This window comes from Varanus komodoensis, unplaced genomic scaffold (assembly GCF_004798865.1).
Source record: "Varanus komodoensis strain SLA01 unplaced genomic scaffold, ASM479886v1 scaffold3, whole genome shotgun sequence".
NCBI lineage: Eukaryota > Metazoa > Chordata > Lepidosauria > Squamata > Varanidae > Varanus > Varanus komodoensis.
The window spans coordinates 44845641-44863002 of NW_025335761.1; the positions used below are offsets into that span (position 1 = coordinate 44845641).

The 17362-nt window shown below is 43.3% G+C and overlaps 1 protein-coding gene across 5 annotated transcripts in view; it reads right to left on the minus strand.

Moving 5' to 3' along the window:
- Positions 1–11832, minus strand: part of TTC7B (tetratricopeptide repeat domain 7B) — a 142293-nt gene extending 130461 nt beyond the window's left edge. For 2 of the 5 annotated variants that reach the window (XM_044435634.1, XM_044435633.1), the window contains exon 1: positions 11683–11830. In XM_044435634.1, the coding sequence (XP_044291569.1) occupies positions 11683–11803 (121 nt within the window). In that variant the 5' untranslated portion in view covers positions 11804–11830. Of the gene's footprint in view, positions 1–11682 lie in introns of all 5 variants that reach the window. The other 3 variants (XM_044435638.1, XM_044435636.1, XM_044435637.1) reach the window with 3 other exon arrangements.
- Between the last annotated feature and the right edge of the window lie 5530 nt (positions 11833–17362).

The window sequence follows — 17362 nt, forward strand, 5'->3', positions numbered from 1 at the left end:
GACGGAGAACTGGAGTCATGTGAGCATAACGTCCAGTTCCTGTCAGCAGCCTGGCAGCTCTATTTTGAACCAATTGAAGTATCCGGACCGTCTTCAAGGGCAGCCCCACGTAGAGCGTGTTACAGAAGTCAAGACGGGAAGTCACCAGTGCATGAGTCACTGTTGCGAGGCTGTCGTACTCCAGATTTACCTGCATTGACAAGTAAACTTACAGCATGGAGATGGTTTATGAAGCAGACAAGTTACCTGAACTAGGCCTTTGTGCTACAAAAAACTCCTGCATGGCTTATACAGCAGTGTCACAGAAGGGTACATCAGTGGCTGCAAACTCCCCTAAGAAAACAAATTGTATAAACAGTCCCTTGTTTGGTAGTCTTGAGAGAAACATTACACACAAATGCTAATGACATGGATGCACATCTGTGTTTAAAACCAGAAAAACACTTTGGGGGAACAGCTGGAATTGCCATTGCCTTATTCCAAATTGTTTTCCCACTGACTTTTTCCCCACTAGGGTTTTAAAAGTAAAACCCTTGTGGAGGCGATCACATGGGAGAGCAATTTGGCTCAGGAAAACAGGGAACAAGAAAGGATTAAGAACTACATACATTTCTGTATTCCCAAATGCCCCTCCAAAAACTGCTCTTCCAGATTCAAAGGGGGCATTAAGATAAAATTACTGGCAACTGTGTCTATTATGTTCTTTTGGTCCTCAGGCAAATAAGCATTGCCTCCAGGCAAACAAGAAGAGAGCTATTGTAAACTGAAAATAAATTGCTCCTTTTCTCCTTTTCAGGCACAAGTGACTAACATAAAGATGTGTGTGGCTGAAGGGGATTAGGAAAATTGTGTGTGGCTCGAAGGTGGGTGAAACAATGGGTATGCTATGGTTTACAAGGAGATTGAAAGCATCTGTTTCCTATTTCGGCCTAATGACAGTGTCCCTCTAAATCCAAAGCTGAAGAATGGTGTTGGTTTTCAATTGTGGTTTGAAAATGAGCCAGGACCTCAAAGCATGATTTGATTATGGCTTATTCCTGCTGCCGTTGTTGTTACATGCTATCATCACTGGCTCCTAATGACCCTATGAATGAGTGGTCTCCAGAATGTCCTGTCCTGGATAGCTCTGGTCAGCTCTTCTCAGCACATGGCTGTGGCTTCCTTAATGCAATCGATCCATTTCATATTTGGTCTTCACCTTCTTCTTTTGCCTTTACTTTCCTTAGCATTACTGTCTTCTCCAATGAGTCTTGCCTTCTCATGATGTGCCTAAAGTAAGTCAGCCTGAGTTTCATCAGTTTTACTTCCAAGGCAATTCCTTCCTTGATTTGATCTAGGATCCATTGTTCATCTTCTTGCCAGTCAACTGTATTTGTAAAGAAACAAACCACCATTCCTCAAGTTTAGATGTCCAGGGTGGAGGGTGGAGTGGGGATTATGGTTAACTTTAAGTGCAGATGTTTTAAATCATCCATTTATACGTGCAATGAAAGAGGAGTATGGGAAGCTAAGGTTCACTGTTTCTTAGTGCAGACAACCATGGTTTCTTGTTACATCTGAACCAGATCTAATCCTTGTATGTATAGATGAGCAGGATTTATTTCATTGTTTCCCCCAACTCTAATTGCTATGAGGTGTTTACAAGATTTTATATGCACAACAGACTGAAAGTAAGCAGCTTTCCCCAAGGCTTCATAACTGAAGTTACATGTGTACTCTATCTGCAACATTTATATCTAAAATGGGCAGTCTATTCCTTCTGGTCATGGCCATTTCAAACATTATCCAAAGGCAGACTTGGTTTGTTACCAACTGCATACTGTAACAAGATGTTTTAGCCAAATGCAGCACCCTAACAAATTCAAGATATATATTAGCAAGCAACTGTTCCCTGAAACTGCACTTTCTATTGTAAAGTATAAACTTCATAAAAACTATATGTATAGCAGCCCAAAATGTTGTCCCTCCATAGACTTCCTTTGGTTTATCTCGTCCAGTAGTTCAACAACTACTGGAAGAGATTTCTTTGATAGATTGTCTACACAAGGATTCTCTTTTCTATACTTCAAACCTTTTCAGCTTTCAACCTCTTAAGAGTATCCAATACATTTTTGCATACAAAAAACACATTAGCTCGGATCCCAACTAGGTGTCCTATCATTCATGGAGAGAACTGAGATCTTCCAGAAGGTGGAGAAGAGACCGTTTTCTCTGATTTCCACTTCCCCCATCACTTTTCCAAACTATTTCCCACACCTCTGGAGCAGTTTTTCAGGGTACAAGAAGCTGCAGAACAAAGGAGGAATTGGCAAAAGCCATCTTCCCACTGGATGCTTTATCAGCAATGGCAAACTCAGGATCCCAGCCACATTTGTTGGCTACATGAATACAAGCAAGCATTTGTTTTTCTGGACAATATGGACTTTCATATCAATATATTTAGGACTTCACATAAAACATGTTTCTTTCTAATCATGGTAACAACTGGAAGCAAGCACTTTTATCCAGTTTTTGCAAATAATTCTCATTACCAATTTTCGTCTTACTCTAAAATATAAATAGAGAAGCTTAATTAAAAGCATGCCAAGAGGTCTATTATGAATAGACCGAGAACAGTACTGAAATACCACAGAGTGCTTTGCTACAGGATAAATGTGGCAACTCAAATGCCCTCGAAAATACTAATTCCTTTAAAGCCATTGGTATGAGAAGGAAAAGCTCCTGATACACCTCTGCAAACTAAACTGCTGATAAACTGTTCACTAAACTGAACCACAATGACACCCAAGATACCAAAAAATGAATATACTTCCTTATGTGCCTATTTTATGCTTGTGACTTTGTATTTTTAAACTGTTGTTGGATTGTTAGGTGGAAGAAGTAAATTCAGGTGAGGAAGGTGCATGGTGCGATAAGGGAGGAAATATGCATACGTGAAGATGGACAAATGTTTGGTGGCACAAGTCATCCTAATTAGAGGGGGAAAGGCACAGCATAAAAGCAATGTAATAGCCACAACACTATTGGAACCTCATTCAGGCCTCTCATTCAGGCTGGACATGCACATGGTGGGCACGTCATGAGTGGAGCTGGGGGCCAGACTAGATGGCCTGGAAGACCCCTTCTGACTTGCTCTGTTTCTATGTTTCTCTTAGTTTCTGCTCAAAATCTCTCCAGTCTTTCCAATCCTTACCCTGCAGCGACTCTTGAACTCTGCATTCAGAGGGCACCACTATAACTGCAATCTGAACCCTTCAATAGTAGCCACTGTATTTATGGATTACTGGTTAAACTTTGCATACATGTCTGTTTACATATACATAAAACTGATGCTGTTTTATTAAAGCTTTCCAGTTTTTAAAAAACATGGTAACAGAAGCTGAACTCACAAAACTGCAAATGTTTCTCCCAACACAAACAACACAAAATTGTAGCTCACAAAGCTATGTTTAACTGCTGATTTCAGGAGCCCTTTCTTTCAAGTATCCCTGCTTAAGGCTGTAGCCTGTTCCTAAGTAAGTTAACTTAAAAGTATGTTCCATTTTATTTAATGAGTTCTAGCCCTACACTGACTGGAGGGTACATTCCACTGACCTTAGTGAGATTTACTTCTGAGTAAACATGCTTAGCTTTGCTCTTTTATAAGCTGTTTTTACTTCGGCTGTCCATACTTATAGCCTTGGCCTGCAAGAATGCATGTAATTAAAATTTATTTATTTATTTATTTATTTATTAAAAGCTTTTGTATGCCATCCTATTATACAAGATATAATTAAAAGAATACTTATAATTAAAAACAATTTCAGAACTCCTGTAGATTTACTTAAAAAGGTCCAACACATATATTATGGTCTTCAGGCTCTTGTCTTTCCCGGTCTCACTATAAAACCTTATGGCCATCTCCTCATCTCTCTCTCGTCTGGAGATTTGTACACTTGCCTTCCTTTCTTCTTGAGAAAGAAGATATTTATGCAATCATAAATGTATTTCCTGGGGTGCTGCCCCATGGAACTTCAAAGGGAACTCTTCCAACTAGGAGGATGGACATCAAAATGGCAAATGCAATCTAACGAAAGCAATGCACGTTAGGGCAAAAACTCCCAGCTTTCAATATAAACTGATGGGACCTGAGCTAGCAGTGACTGACCAAGAAAGAGATATTGGGGCTGGAATGGGCAGCTTGATGAAACGTCAACCCAGCATACTGCTGCTATGAAAATGCCAAACTCCATGTTGGGCATAATTAGGAAAAGCATTGAAAATAAAACTGCAAATATCATGCCACCTTAATAGAAATCTGTGGTATGATTGCAATTAGAATAATCTGTGCATTTCTGATTAACATGCTTAAAAACGGATACAGTTGAGTAGGAAAAATGCAGAAAAGGGCAAATAAAATGATCAAAGGGTTGTAACAACTCCCCTTTAAGGAAAGGTTAAAACAGCTGAGACAGTTTAGAAAAAAGGTAAGGAGAGATGTGGCAGATGTGTACAGAACTATGCATCGTTTTCATAAAGAGTAAGGAAGACATTTTTCTCTCCCCAAATATACCAGAATCATCCTATGAAGGTTCTTCACACCACACATAGTTAAAGAATAGAATTTAGCTCCCTGAGTTATAGTGAAGGCCATCAATTTGGACAAATGTATAGCAGATATGACTACTAGTCCAGATGGCTATATGCTACCTCTAATATCAGAGGCAATATGCATATGTAACCAGTGTTGTTGCACTCATATCTTCTTTGTAGGAACCTATGAGCAGTTGGTTGGCTATTGTGTGAACAGAATCGACTAGATCAGTGGTGGCGAACCTATGGCACATGTGCCACAGTGGGCACACGGAGCCCTCTATGTCAGTTGCCCCAGAATCACCCCAGCAGCCGAGCATCAGATAACAGCCTACACAGGGGCCATGCGCATGCTCAGAAAGGAGTAGTGGGGCCAGGCAATGATGTCACGAGCTGTGACTCATTAGCCGCGACTCATCCGAGCTTTCATATGGCTGGTCAGTGCGCTGCCAAGGTTATATATATATTTGCTTCAACTGGCTGTGAAGTGTTTTTTCTAACCTAAAACCTCAGTTTTCAAGTTTTATTGTAGTGTTGGCACTTTGTGATAAATAAGTGGGTTTTAGGTTGCACTTTGGGCACTTGGTCTCTAACAGGTTCGCCATCACTGGACTAGATTAACCTTGGCCTAATCCAGTATGAATCTTCCTAAGCTCTTATGGATCTATGTGTAACAATGCAGTTCTACAGAGGCTTTTAAACAAAGGTGTGGTATAGAATACTTGATTTATGCGCTAAGCTCCAACCAATGGAAACTGTGATCTCTAAACTGGGGAATGAGCTCAAATACTTAAGGTCCAAAAAGCTGTGGTATAGCCAATTTATTTATTTTAGGATTGGTTGGTTTTTAATGTTGGTAAACCACTCAGAGAGCCCTCTGGGCTATTGGGGTGGTATATAAATGCAAGCAAGCAAGCAAGCAAGCAAGAAATAAAGCATAAATTTTATTTTTACACATTTCTGTTCCTAAAACACGCACGTGAACATTTATTACACAAAAGGAAAATGTGCTTGGTTACTATATCTACCACCAAGCACAAAGCCAGTATAGGTCTAAGTAAAAAACAGTGAAAGGTGGGGAAAGTGCTTTCTGCCAAATAAGAAAATAGCTGGCACTAAGGTAATGGCAAGGCAGAGGAGTGGAAACCTATGTGCCCAAGGAAGCAGAGGTGCTGGTAGCAAAGTGCACTACAGGGGAAGAAACTGATGGATTAAAGAGAAAAGAAAAGCAATGGAGCAGATATGCTATAATGATATGACCTCATGGGCAGACAGACCCAACAAACTTTATTTCCTGGCTGGTTGCCAACTCTTTAAAAAAATGCAGTGCATACAAGCTATCTTCAGATTTTTCAGCTTTGGTTATGAATTTAAAATAGGCAGAAGCCTCAAGTCAAATTATATATATTAGGCTGCACTATGTTAATTATAACCAAGGAAGGGGCTTTGGATGGGCATTACCCAGGTGACCAAACCATTATTAGAGACCTCAGAGCTAGCTTAATTTGCTTAAAAACAGATTTAGATGGAAAGTTTTGCCCTATGGGGCTTCTCTTGAGATTCCAATAGGATTAATACATTATCAGTACAATCTGAGCCTGTTTAGTACCTTCCCCCCAATATCGCAGGCTCTTAACTTAAAAAGGCAACTCACATAGAGGTTGTAGGTAACCTGTATGGTTTTTCATATCAAACTAAGTTCCTTTGCATATAGAACCTGGTTTTGAGACACACGGGGATTCTTCAATGGAGTGGCAAAGCTTTCCCTCTGGGTGTGCCAGGCAAATGAATCTCCCTGGGTAGAAAGGAGCAATAAGATGGTTTAATAGGGCTGGTAAGATTTTAAGTTGAAACATCAGAGAGCTCCAGATTGCTTCTCTCTGTTCTACATCATCTCAGGTACCATCACCTCTGGCATTGGCTGTAAGAGACAAGGTATGAACCAACAGGTAAAAAAAAGTTTTAGCTGTGTATGGGGTTTTGTTTTGTACAAACATGTTCTAGGTCAGCCTTCCCTAACATGGTGCCTTCCATTGGCTATGGTAGAGGGCACTGGATTAGGAAAGACTTACTAAATGGAGTTGAGCCATACCATGTCAAGGAGAGAGTTAGCAGACAGATCTCTGGAGGAAAGGCTTAGATGTGAGGAAGGTGAATGGTTTTAAACAGACATTTAAATGAAAAATACTGACTTTTTCATGTATAGTGCTTCCCCTTTTCTGTTTTCTCCCCTGTTATTTTTCCCTGCACTCTTTGCAAAAATAACGCTTTTGGTACAGATATATTACATGTTTATTCAGAAGTAAATCTCATGAAAAACAAGGGTGAAAAGGATTTTTAAAAAGTGAACATTCACTATGGCTATATCTGGAAACAATGTCAGGGGAGAGTGAAAAATCATGTCAAGGAAGAGTCAGGAGAGGTGATAGTCAGACTGTATGTTATCCTCAGAGCGAAGGCAATGGCATATAGGATGCTCAAGCAAAAAGAATTAACAATAGCAGTCCAAGTTTCAAAGCAAAAAAACAAAAAACAAGCATTTAAAAGAAAGGGAGAAATAATATAGCACTAGCAAATGAGCAGGAAGCTCATGTTTTCTTGCCCTTGATTAATTCAGAATTGAACTAACCATTCAAAGTTCAATGTTCAAAACAAGAGGTGCCATCAAGGGTACCCAACAAAAGATAGTGCCGGATTTCCCCAATCTGTCAGGGAGTTGGGAACGCTTCAGGATTGGACCAAATGTCCTGCCAAGGCTTCTGATTAGCTAATTCAAGGGTCCTGTTATAGGTCAGTTGGCTGAGTAGGCATGGCAATCAAGCAAGGATCTGCATGCTTCCACAACTACAGGGGAAAACTTCCTTTTATCAAGAAGGAATCATGTGCACACTATGGCTCCTGTACCTCTATGGGGGTCCAGACCTTTGCTAATGGTTTTCTTGGCAGCTTTTCAAGAACCTCTGCCTTCAGGAAACAAAATAAATTCTTGAGTCAAATGACAGGGTAATGCCAGATAAGTTATATTACATACAATATACACTATTACAAAACTATTCCTTTCAGCACCAGAGCTGATGCAATCAAAGTAAAACTCTAAAGTTCACCAAGACAGCCTCAAAAGCAGGGGTGGAAAGAAAGTTGATCTCCAGAACTTTTGAACTTCCAGAACTTCCAGTATTCCTCACAAATGGCCATGCTGGCAGAGCTTTCTGGAAACTGTCTTTCTATCTTTTGTCCACTGCTACTCAAGAGGGCTCTACATCACAGCATAGATGATGATGATGATGATGATTATAACATTTCTATGCCGCCCCTTGCCGAAGCCTCGGGGCGGCTTACAACACAATAAAATACATTGAAATACAATAGAACATAATAAATTACCATTAAATACAAAAATACAAAAAATACATTGAGTTACACACATAATAATATAAAATCAAAATTATCAGTATAAAATAAGTAAATAAATAATATAGGAGGAGAAAAGAGAAGGAAGAAGAAGTTGCCCTGGCCAGATCATATATTTTAACAATTAAAATGATGTTTAAATAAAAAGGTCTTTACCTGGCGCCGAAAAACCAGTAACAACGGTGCCAGGCGGACCTCTTTGGGGAGTGAATTCCATAGGTTGGGCGCCACCGCAGAGAAAGCCCTCCTCCGAGTACTTACTCTCCTAATTTCTTTCATGGAGGGTTCCCGGAGAAGGGACTCTCCCGCAGATCTCAAAGGGCGGTCGGGCATATACGGACGTAAGCGCTCCTTCAGGTAGCCAGGACCCAAGCCGTTTAGGGCTTTATAGGTCATAATCAACATCTTGAATTGGGCCCGGACTTCAATGGGCAGCCAGTGAAGCTGACGGAGGACTGGAGTCATGTGAGCATAACGCCCTGTCCCCGTCAGCAGCCTGGCAGCTCTGTTTTGAACCAATTGAAGTATCCGGACCGTCTTCAAGGGCAGCCCCACGTAGGGCGCATTGCAGAAGTCTAATCAGGAAGTTACCAACGCGTGTGTCACCGTCGCCAGGAAGTCGTACTCCAGGTAGGGGCGCAGCTGATTAATCAGCTGAAGGAAGGCGCTCCTCGCCACCGCTGTCACCTGAGCTTCCAAAGAAAGCTCCGGGTCGAGGAGTACACCTAAGCTGTGGACCTTGTCCCTAAGAGGGAGTGTTGCACCATTCAGGACCAGGTCAAATCCACCCTCTCCGAAGCCCGATCCGCCAACCAACAGGACCTCCGTCTTGTCTGGGTTGAGTTTCAGTTTATTGGCCCTCATCCATCCACCTAATATGCTGAACCATCCAGGCATGTTGCAAAATATTGCGCAAGTTGTTCTAGCTCAGCTTTCTGCAGATTCTGGAAATTTGTTCAAGCACTGGTCAGGTCTATTAACAAGCCCCTCTGTTGCTCTATTTGAACTGACACTGTCCCATAAAACAAACAGGCTGATCCTCCTGCAGCTGCACACAGGGGAAGGTGGATCTGTTATCAATGCACTCCTCTGTAAGGAATCCTAGAGTGCCTTGTAACACAATTTGAAAGTTGCTGCACTAAAGAATGAAAGTATTACAGATTACCACAGTAGCTAAAGACTATCTCACCATTCAGCTCAGAACAGCAAACACTATGTTTGCCACAAGCAAGTCTTACAACTGCACACAATAACATGCCCTAGCCCAGGGTGAGCAGATCTTCTCCAGACATTTTGGATATCCCAGTTCCAGCATTCTGACTGCTGGCATGTTGGCAGAGGGTAAGGTCTAAAACATGTGGAGATCTACCTTCTGCCCACCCCTGTCCCAATCCATACACTGATAGACTGACAAGTGAAATACTAAACATTTAGAAAATGCAACTGTGTACCTGGTGGCTTAGTTTATTAATTCTATCATGGTGCAATGTGCTCAAAGGGCAGGAGATAGGGCAGCTTGTCCTTAGCCCTGAAGCACTTGGACAAACCTAGAAGCATGGCAAAGCACTGGCTATTGCTTTAACTGGAATACAAACAGTCATCAGTGGCAAAAGCCACGAACTAGTGGGCATACTGATTGGGAATGATGGAAGAGGGCCGAGACTTTTTCTTACTTGTGGCAAACATTCTCTAACATATAAAACAGGAATATGGTTTCCCCTGCTTCCTGGGAAAAGAACTGCAATATGGCAGTGACTAAGTCAGATGGGTAAGTTTACTTTTATGGGGTCTAGCAGTATAATTTATATATAGTTCCCTACAACTCTAAATAAATGCCTCCCTAGTCTAAATCTCATAAATATGTCCATTTACACTACTGCTCTTCAAATACGAATATTTTCAGAGTTTCAGTATTAGTAATTGTGAGAGCAAAGTTCTCAAAGAAAAGCATTTATAGGGTCAACCAAAGTTAGCACAACACATTTCATCCAGACACATCTCATGATGTGAAAACGACTAAAATGAAAGTAAAGAGAGGTGGAACTTGGTTTCATATAACACAGTCCAAACAACACCTTATTTGGCCTGAGTCGCCTGTGCTGACCTCACACCACCAACCAGCCAGTCTCCCTAGCACATGGGTCCTCACGGATCCGGCCTGCCATGCCCATTTATCTGGCCCGCCATACCCATTTGGACCCGCCCCACCTGCACCCACATGCGCGCCTGCCACCGCCCACCTCGTCCCATGCGCGGGGAGGCAGCGGTTTGTTCGCATGGAGAAAACGATCTCCAAGCAAGCAAGCAAGCTGCTGCCTCGTGCGCCCGCACCTTGCCTCACCCTGCCCCACTGTGCACCCCACTCAGCGCATGCACCCACACGTACTGACCCCGCTCTCATGCCTGCCCTTTCTGGTCCACACCCAGCGCCAGCAGCTTTCAAGTGGCCCCCTGGTGGAAAAGTTTGAGGACCCATGCCTAGCACATCAGCAGCTCACAAGTCACCACTGCTGATCCAATAAACCTCCTATCAGGAAATGCCACAGAGCTGAACAAATCAAAAGGTACAGTATATCCAACGCACACCTGAAGATATGTAAATATATAATTATAAACTGAATTATATATGCAATTATAATTTCTAAACTGAAGACACTAGAAACAGCTTCCTGTGATGTGCCTGATACCAAACATGAACTGTTTATGATTGCTCATTGATGGAAACACTCTCGTTTCCTTAATAGGTTATGCAGGTACCAATCTGATTACTTAGCAAAGGCAAGATTACTCTACAGACCTTCAAATGGGTATAGTATGGTTTTATACTCCAGGGGAAGCTAAGCCCTAGCACTTGACCAGAGTCCTTGGGCCATGATTCAATTTAAGTCCCCCGCCCCCACATACATAGACCATTTCAGCATCAGTCCAGGGGACCCGTGGGGAAACATGCCTATGAACAATTTCATCCACACACAGACAAAACAAAGCAAAGGTTATGACCACATCCAGCTCTTGCACTGCTCTGAAAAGCTGGTTCTGAGTTTACCACCTGCTCAGCCATGGAACTTTTTTTGTTGAATGCCTAAACACAGCTTTTGACCACATAAAACGGTAATAAAACTAGACACGTGCAGACTGCTATTCCCACATCACTTTGTAACCACAGCAGGCATCTGGGCTGAGGCGACTGGACATCATACAAGGCCTCCAAGAGAGGACAGTTAAAATGGAAGAGAGCTCCCAGTTAACAGGTCAGTGCACGTCCTCTTTGGACCCAGGACTTAATTCGGGGCGGGGGAGAGAGACCTGTAAGCAACAACTTCCCCTCTGACCTGGAAGCCCTTACTGTCTACCCTTAACATCAGCCATAAGGGGGACCGGCTGCCGCTCTGATTGCCTGGAGGGGAGCGGGGGGCATTCTGCCCATGCTCAGAGGCGTCCGTTTGTTTGCCTAGCTTCGCCTCGCGTGCAAGACAATAAGCCGGGCTAAACGCTGGCACGACGAGAGGCTTGCGAGACCCAGGTGACTCTCCGCGGCTTCCTCCCCTGCCTGCTTCCCGCAGCCTCAACGGCGCTTGCCTCTGCCATCCCGCCCGCCCACGGCCGCGGCACCTGCGGCTCCAGGCATCGCCAGCGGAGGCTCCGACTCCCGCCCGGCTTCCCTTCCTTCCCGTCCCCTCCGCACCCGGCGAGCCGCACCGTTGGCGATGAGCTTGGCCGAGAGCTGCTTGACGAGCTCGGGGATCCTCTCCCACTGGCACTCGGAGCGGCAGCGCTCGATCTCGCTCTCCAGCCGCGAACCCCCCTTCTTGGTGGCCATGGCGGGAGGAGGCCGGCGCTGCGGGGGAGGGGGCGCGGCGGCGGCCGCAGCGACCGTGGCAGCGGGCGCCTTTTCGGCGGCGGAACGAGCCGGGCTGCGGCCCCGGAACGGGAACCGGAGGGGCGCCGAACGCCGCTGGCTGCAGCGCCACCTGCCGGCGGCTGGCGGGTGGGGCGGAGGCGGTTGTGGGTTGCGTGGGCGGAAGAAGGCGAGAGCGGTTCCCGCAAGCTCCTGGAGTGGCGAAGGTGGACAGGGCGCGCGGGCGGGGAGGGGTTGCTCTCACGGCGGCATCGTTTTCTTTCTCCTCCTAAAGCCTCAGAGCAGCAGAGCCTCGGGATCCCTGGGCCACGGGGGCTCCTCACCCCTTGCAGCTTTTCTTTTGAGCTGTGTAGGCATTATCCCTGGAGGGCACCGGCCTGCCCTGCTCACGCCATCCCGTCCGCAGGCCTTAAAATGAGCGGGGTAGGGTGGAAAAGCCGGCAATGAACGCCACACGTAGTCTCGCGCAAGCAAGCCTCCGGACAGCAAAGTGCGTGCCCTTCATTCGCTCGCACGCACGCACACGCTCCTGTTTTGCTTCCACGCAAGCTCCTTTCGGGAGGGATCGTGGCAGCATCAGTTCTTTGCAGTGAAAACGACCAAGTCTTGTGGCGCCTGCAGGCCTGAAGATGCCGGCTTAAAAATACTAAGTCCCCGCTGAACGGTTGGAATTCCTTCCGACTAAACATGAAGACGATTTGGATGCAGTAGCAAGAGATTAACAATACAATCCGGTACCTCTGCTCAGGCAGGAGGTCTGCTGATTTTTACTGGTAGTTCTTACATTAATACCTTGTTTTTCCTCCAAGGTGGCACTCATGATACTCTCCATTTTATCCTCACAACAACAACCCTGTGAGGTACATTAGGCTGAATGACAGTGACCCAGCCTAAGGCAGAGGATGGTAAGGGCTTTACTAGAAGAATGGCAAGGAAGTCATTAAGATTTATCAGTGAGTGTAGTGAATTTTCCCTGTTCCAAAAGCCAAGAAACTTTCTTGTAGCCTTCAGCTTGTTAGGAGGTACATCAGAGATCCTCACCTTGAACCTGCCTTTGGAAATCCTTCTGTAGATAATGATTGCTTTTGCTGGGAGAACAAATCTGTTTCCTTTCCTGAAACAACTTTGTGCTGCTCCCCATCTCCATGAAGGGAAGGGAAGCCTCTGAACTAGTGAGAGAGAAAAACTGTATAAAATCCACAGCAAAAAATGTTACCTTTTGCTCTTGATCCAGGGAAAGCAATTCACATATTGCTTGCCCAGGCAATTTTGGAGGTTCACAAAGCATCCTCTGGCCAATTAAAGCTATCAGTAGTCTACATTTGTATTTAATTTTTGTATTAAATAAACTGTATAACATAATTTGATACAAGTGATTTCATTTCAACCTAGTATCCTTGCTTCTATAGTCAGGTGCCTTTGTGGATGAGGCCCCCTGGGGTTGAAACAGCAAGGAAGAGCAGAAACTGGAGAGGAGGGAATCAAGAGCTTAGCCAGCTGGCTACCTAGAGCACAGAATTGTTGGTGTTGATGATGATATGGTTTCTATTACTGCCCAATAGTCAAGGCTGTTTGTTGTGTGCCTCACTTACTGCTTTCTGCTCTCTTGTTTCAGAGTACAGGGGTTGAAAAATACACTTAAAAAACTATGAAGTGTAATTCTAGTCCAAGGGCATCTGTCAGTAATAAATGGAAGGACCCCTTTCTAAACAGCCATCCAAAGAAAAACCAAAGCAGCTTTTGAGGATGTTTTCATGTTTTTTGCCACAGCTGCTCTGTTTTCCATTCACAGAGGAATTATGTTGAAGGCTTACATGGTCAAGGTTCAAATTTTGCTCAAAGAGCAAGACAAGGTGCTCTGTGCATAGTTACCTTAGGGCTACTTCCTATCCATCTCCCAAATATAAGAGCTTCTGAAGAAGAGCAGTTGTATGTCTCTGTGTTTCTGTTTGCTGCCTTTTTTTGTTTTTATCTTTTGTAATGGGAATCAAAAGTACTGCTCTGTTGGAGACATCATGCTCTGCATGATGGATCTGGCTGTGTGCAAATTCCTACTGTGTGTTCACAGTAGGGATTTATAAAGCACACATTTCCATTCAGGAGAAAGGACATATTTCTGTGTGGAGCACAAATGAACACACAACCAAATTAAAAGAATATACCCATACCAAGCCAGCAGCCACTGCAGAATAACATAATTCTCTTTTATCACCAGTGGCCACTAGGGGCTGCTAGTTGGTTTAGGCTACAATTATACTGAATTACATGACTTACCAGCCTGTTACTTCTTGCATTTTCTTGAGCTGTGGTTCACTCTGAGGGAAAAGTTTCCCTCTCTCCTTTATTTTATTTATTTGGAACACTTATATGCCGCCCCATTCGCAAAAGCCTCAGGGCAGCTTCCAACACAAATAAATAGCTATACAAATACATAAAAATCTGGAGACATCCAGGCATAAATATAAAATCAGTAAATAAATTCAACAATTAAAATAACATTTGAATAAAAAGGTCTTCGCCTGGCGCCGAAAATCAAATAACGATGGCGCCAGGTGGACCTCTCTGGGGAGCGCATTCCATATATTTCTATTATAATATATTCCATATATTTCTTTTCTATTCTGTCCCCTACAGAATGTCTCAGGACGGCTTATCTCCTCTCATACACACACACATGCATGCACACACACACATATATACCTTTCAATTTCATCTGATGTATTCATCTGATGAGGGAGGCCTGAGCCTAGAAAAAAATCTTGTTTTTAAAGTACCCATAGGCACTTCGCTGTTTTCAGAGAAAGCACTCAATTAGAGCAGCTATCCCTTTAAATTAAGGGGCTGATTATTTTTTTTCCCTCCTAAATCAGAGTGACCTCTACCATAGTGTTCCTCTTGTGCTAGGCTTGATATGAATGCTGATCTCATCAGACATGCAATGGAAGAGGAAATCTCACTACAGTGGGACAGACTTGTTGCCAGAATTGGGTGTGGGTGGGTTTGGTTTAACTGTTTACTTTCCATGCTACAAATGCAGGTCTTCAAACAAAGTAAGTTTACATATATTTTTTCCAATACTGAAGAGCCTTGCCACCCTTGGAAAAACAAGCACATAGAAAAACCACTAAGCACAGGTACACACCAAGTTCCAAAGTAGCATGCACATAGTGTTGCAGAGAGAAAAGTCATCAGTGCTTTCGTTGAACAGGGTTTATAGGGGCCACTAGTATACAAAAGCTTAAACACATAAGTGTAGTATTGAACAGTTTGGGGAGATGGTTGAATTTTAGCAGATACTTCCTGAGTTATGCATTTGCCCCAGCTGGAAGTACAACACAACATGATGTAAATGTGCATTATGCATAATGTAAGCACAGCAGGGTATTTTCACATGTCTAAAAAATCGTATTGTCTTCCAAATCCTAAGAAAAGAATGACAGACCATAAGTGAAAGACCATCTCTAGGAGCCAGTTCAGTTAGTTTTAGAAGTGCTAATCCTCTACCTGCACAATATGAGAGTCTACACAGATTTGCATGTGATCTAGGTATAAGTATACAATTGTACAAATATTTGCTTTACTCTTTTCCTTATTTTATGCCCTTCAGGATAAATGTGATGTACATAAAATTGGTGAATATCCATATGCAAGAATCTTCCTTGGAATTCCTGTGAACAGGCCCTAAAGCAGTGGTGGTGAACCTATGGCATGCGTGCCACAGCGGGCATGCAGAGCCCTCTCTGTTGGCACGTGAGCCAAATCGCCCCAGCATCACCCCAGAAGCCAAGCATCAGATAATAGGGGCCATGTGCATGCTCGGAAAGGAGTAGTGGTGCCAGGTGATGACATCGCAAGCCGCAACTCATTAGCCAAGACTCTTCCAAGCTTTCACATGGCCAGTCAGTGCGCTGCCAAGGAGAGAGAGAGAGAAAGATTTTTTGCTTGGACTGGCTGTGAGGTTTTTTTTCTAAACTAAAACCTCAGTATTCAGGTTTTAATGCAGTGTTGGCACTTTGTGATAAATACTTGGGTGTTGAGTGTGGGCACTCGTTCTCTAAAAGGTTTGCCATCACTGCCCTAAAGTATCTTACTGCATGTAAGTGGAATATACAGAGTCTAAAGCTGACTTGCTGTAAAAATGGGATATTTTCATTATCCCATTTTTAGCTGAGTTATGACTCAATGTCTTTATTCAGTTAGAATGATAAACAGAACTAGCACTGCAAGTACTTTAAGTTCTTTTCACAAAAGAGCTATTGCAAGCTGCCAAGATAAACATTTCTCCCAGGTTGCTTACCAAACTGGTGTTATAGCCCAAGTAGCATTTGGTGTCTTAGCACTGTTGCAGCTGTACTGTGAGGTACCACAAGAAACCATCTTGTCCCGAATGCTCTTTAACATTTGTATGAAACCACTGCATTCATTTTAGCAGATTTAGGTCCATCCAGTCCTATTTCTTTGTTACATCTGAATCAGACAAGACATGCATGATCTTATCCAGTGTAGGGTAACAGTGATGGGTTGGTTGAGAGCAAGGATACTGAAACTCAACCCCATAAAACTGTGGGTGGTTCCTAGCTACAAGAAATTGGGAGTTTGCCTGTTCTAGATGAGGTTGCACTGCTTCAGAAAGTACAAGTATGTAGCCTGGGGATTCTCCTGGATTCATCATTAATTGCTGTAATGAATTAAGTATGTGCTTTCCAATAGATGAGAGGGATAGCCTGGCCACTGACGTCCATACACTGAAAACTTCAAATTTAGATTAATATAGTCACTTTATGTGAAGCTCCCCTTGTGTTTGGTCCAGAAGCTGTAGCTGATATAAGAATGCAGCAGCCAGAATGCTAACTGGGATGCCTGTCTGTACAAGCAACTGCACCAGTTGCCTGTTAGCCAGCAAACCCGTGTCGAAGATGGTGTTGCTGGCATGTTGTTGTCCAACTTCAGAACAGGCTATGTGGTAGAATACCTTTTCTGATCCAGACATATTCAATCACTCAGATAATCTGGCATGACCTTGCTGGGTTTAAGATAAGTTGCAGATTGCCATCTGGGAACCATCATAAAGCAGGCTTTCTCCATCACAGCACCACAGAAACATTTCTGCTAGTCCTTGATATGAGGGAGGTATCAACTGGACATGTTTTAGGTACCAGTTAAAGACCTAACTTTTCACCCAAGTGTTTCTTAATCATATTATCTAGTTTGTTTGTAGTTCTCCAATTTGTCATGTTTTGAATCTGTTATTTTGTTTTAACTGAGATTTTTGTCCTTTCTGGTGTTAACTGTGGATGTTTTGCATTTTAGAAATAAACTGCTTCAAGGTATCTTTATAAATGGCCTATTGGAATGTTCAGGTAGTTCAAACTACTTGCATGGCATCCATTTTGCAAGTTAGATAAGCCATGAAAAGTCAGTTTTAGGATTATCTAAAGGATCTTTAGCCCTTGCATAACTCATGTTCACCCAGGTTTGCACATGACAACTAAGTAAACGTTGACTATTCAAGCTAGCTCT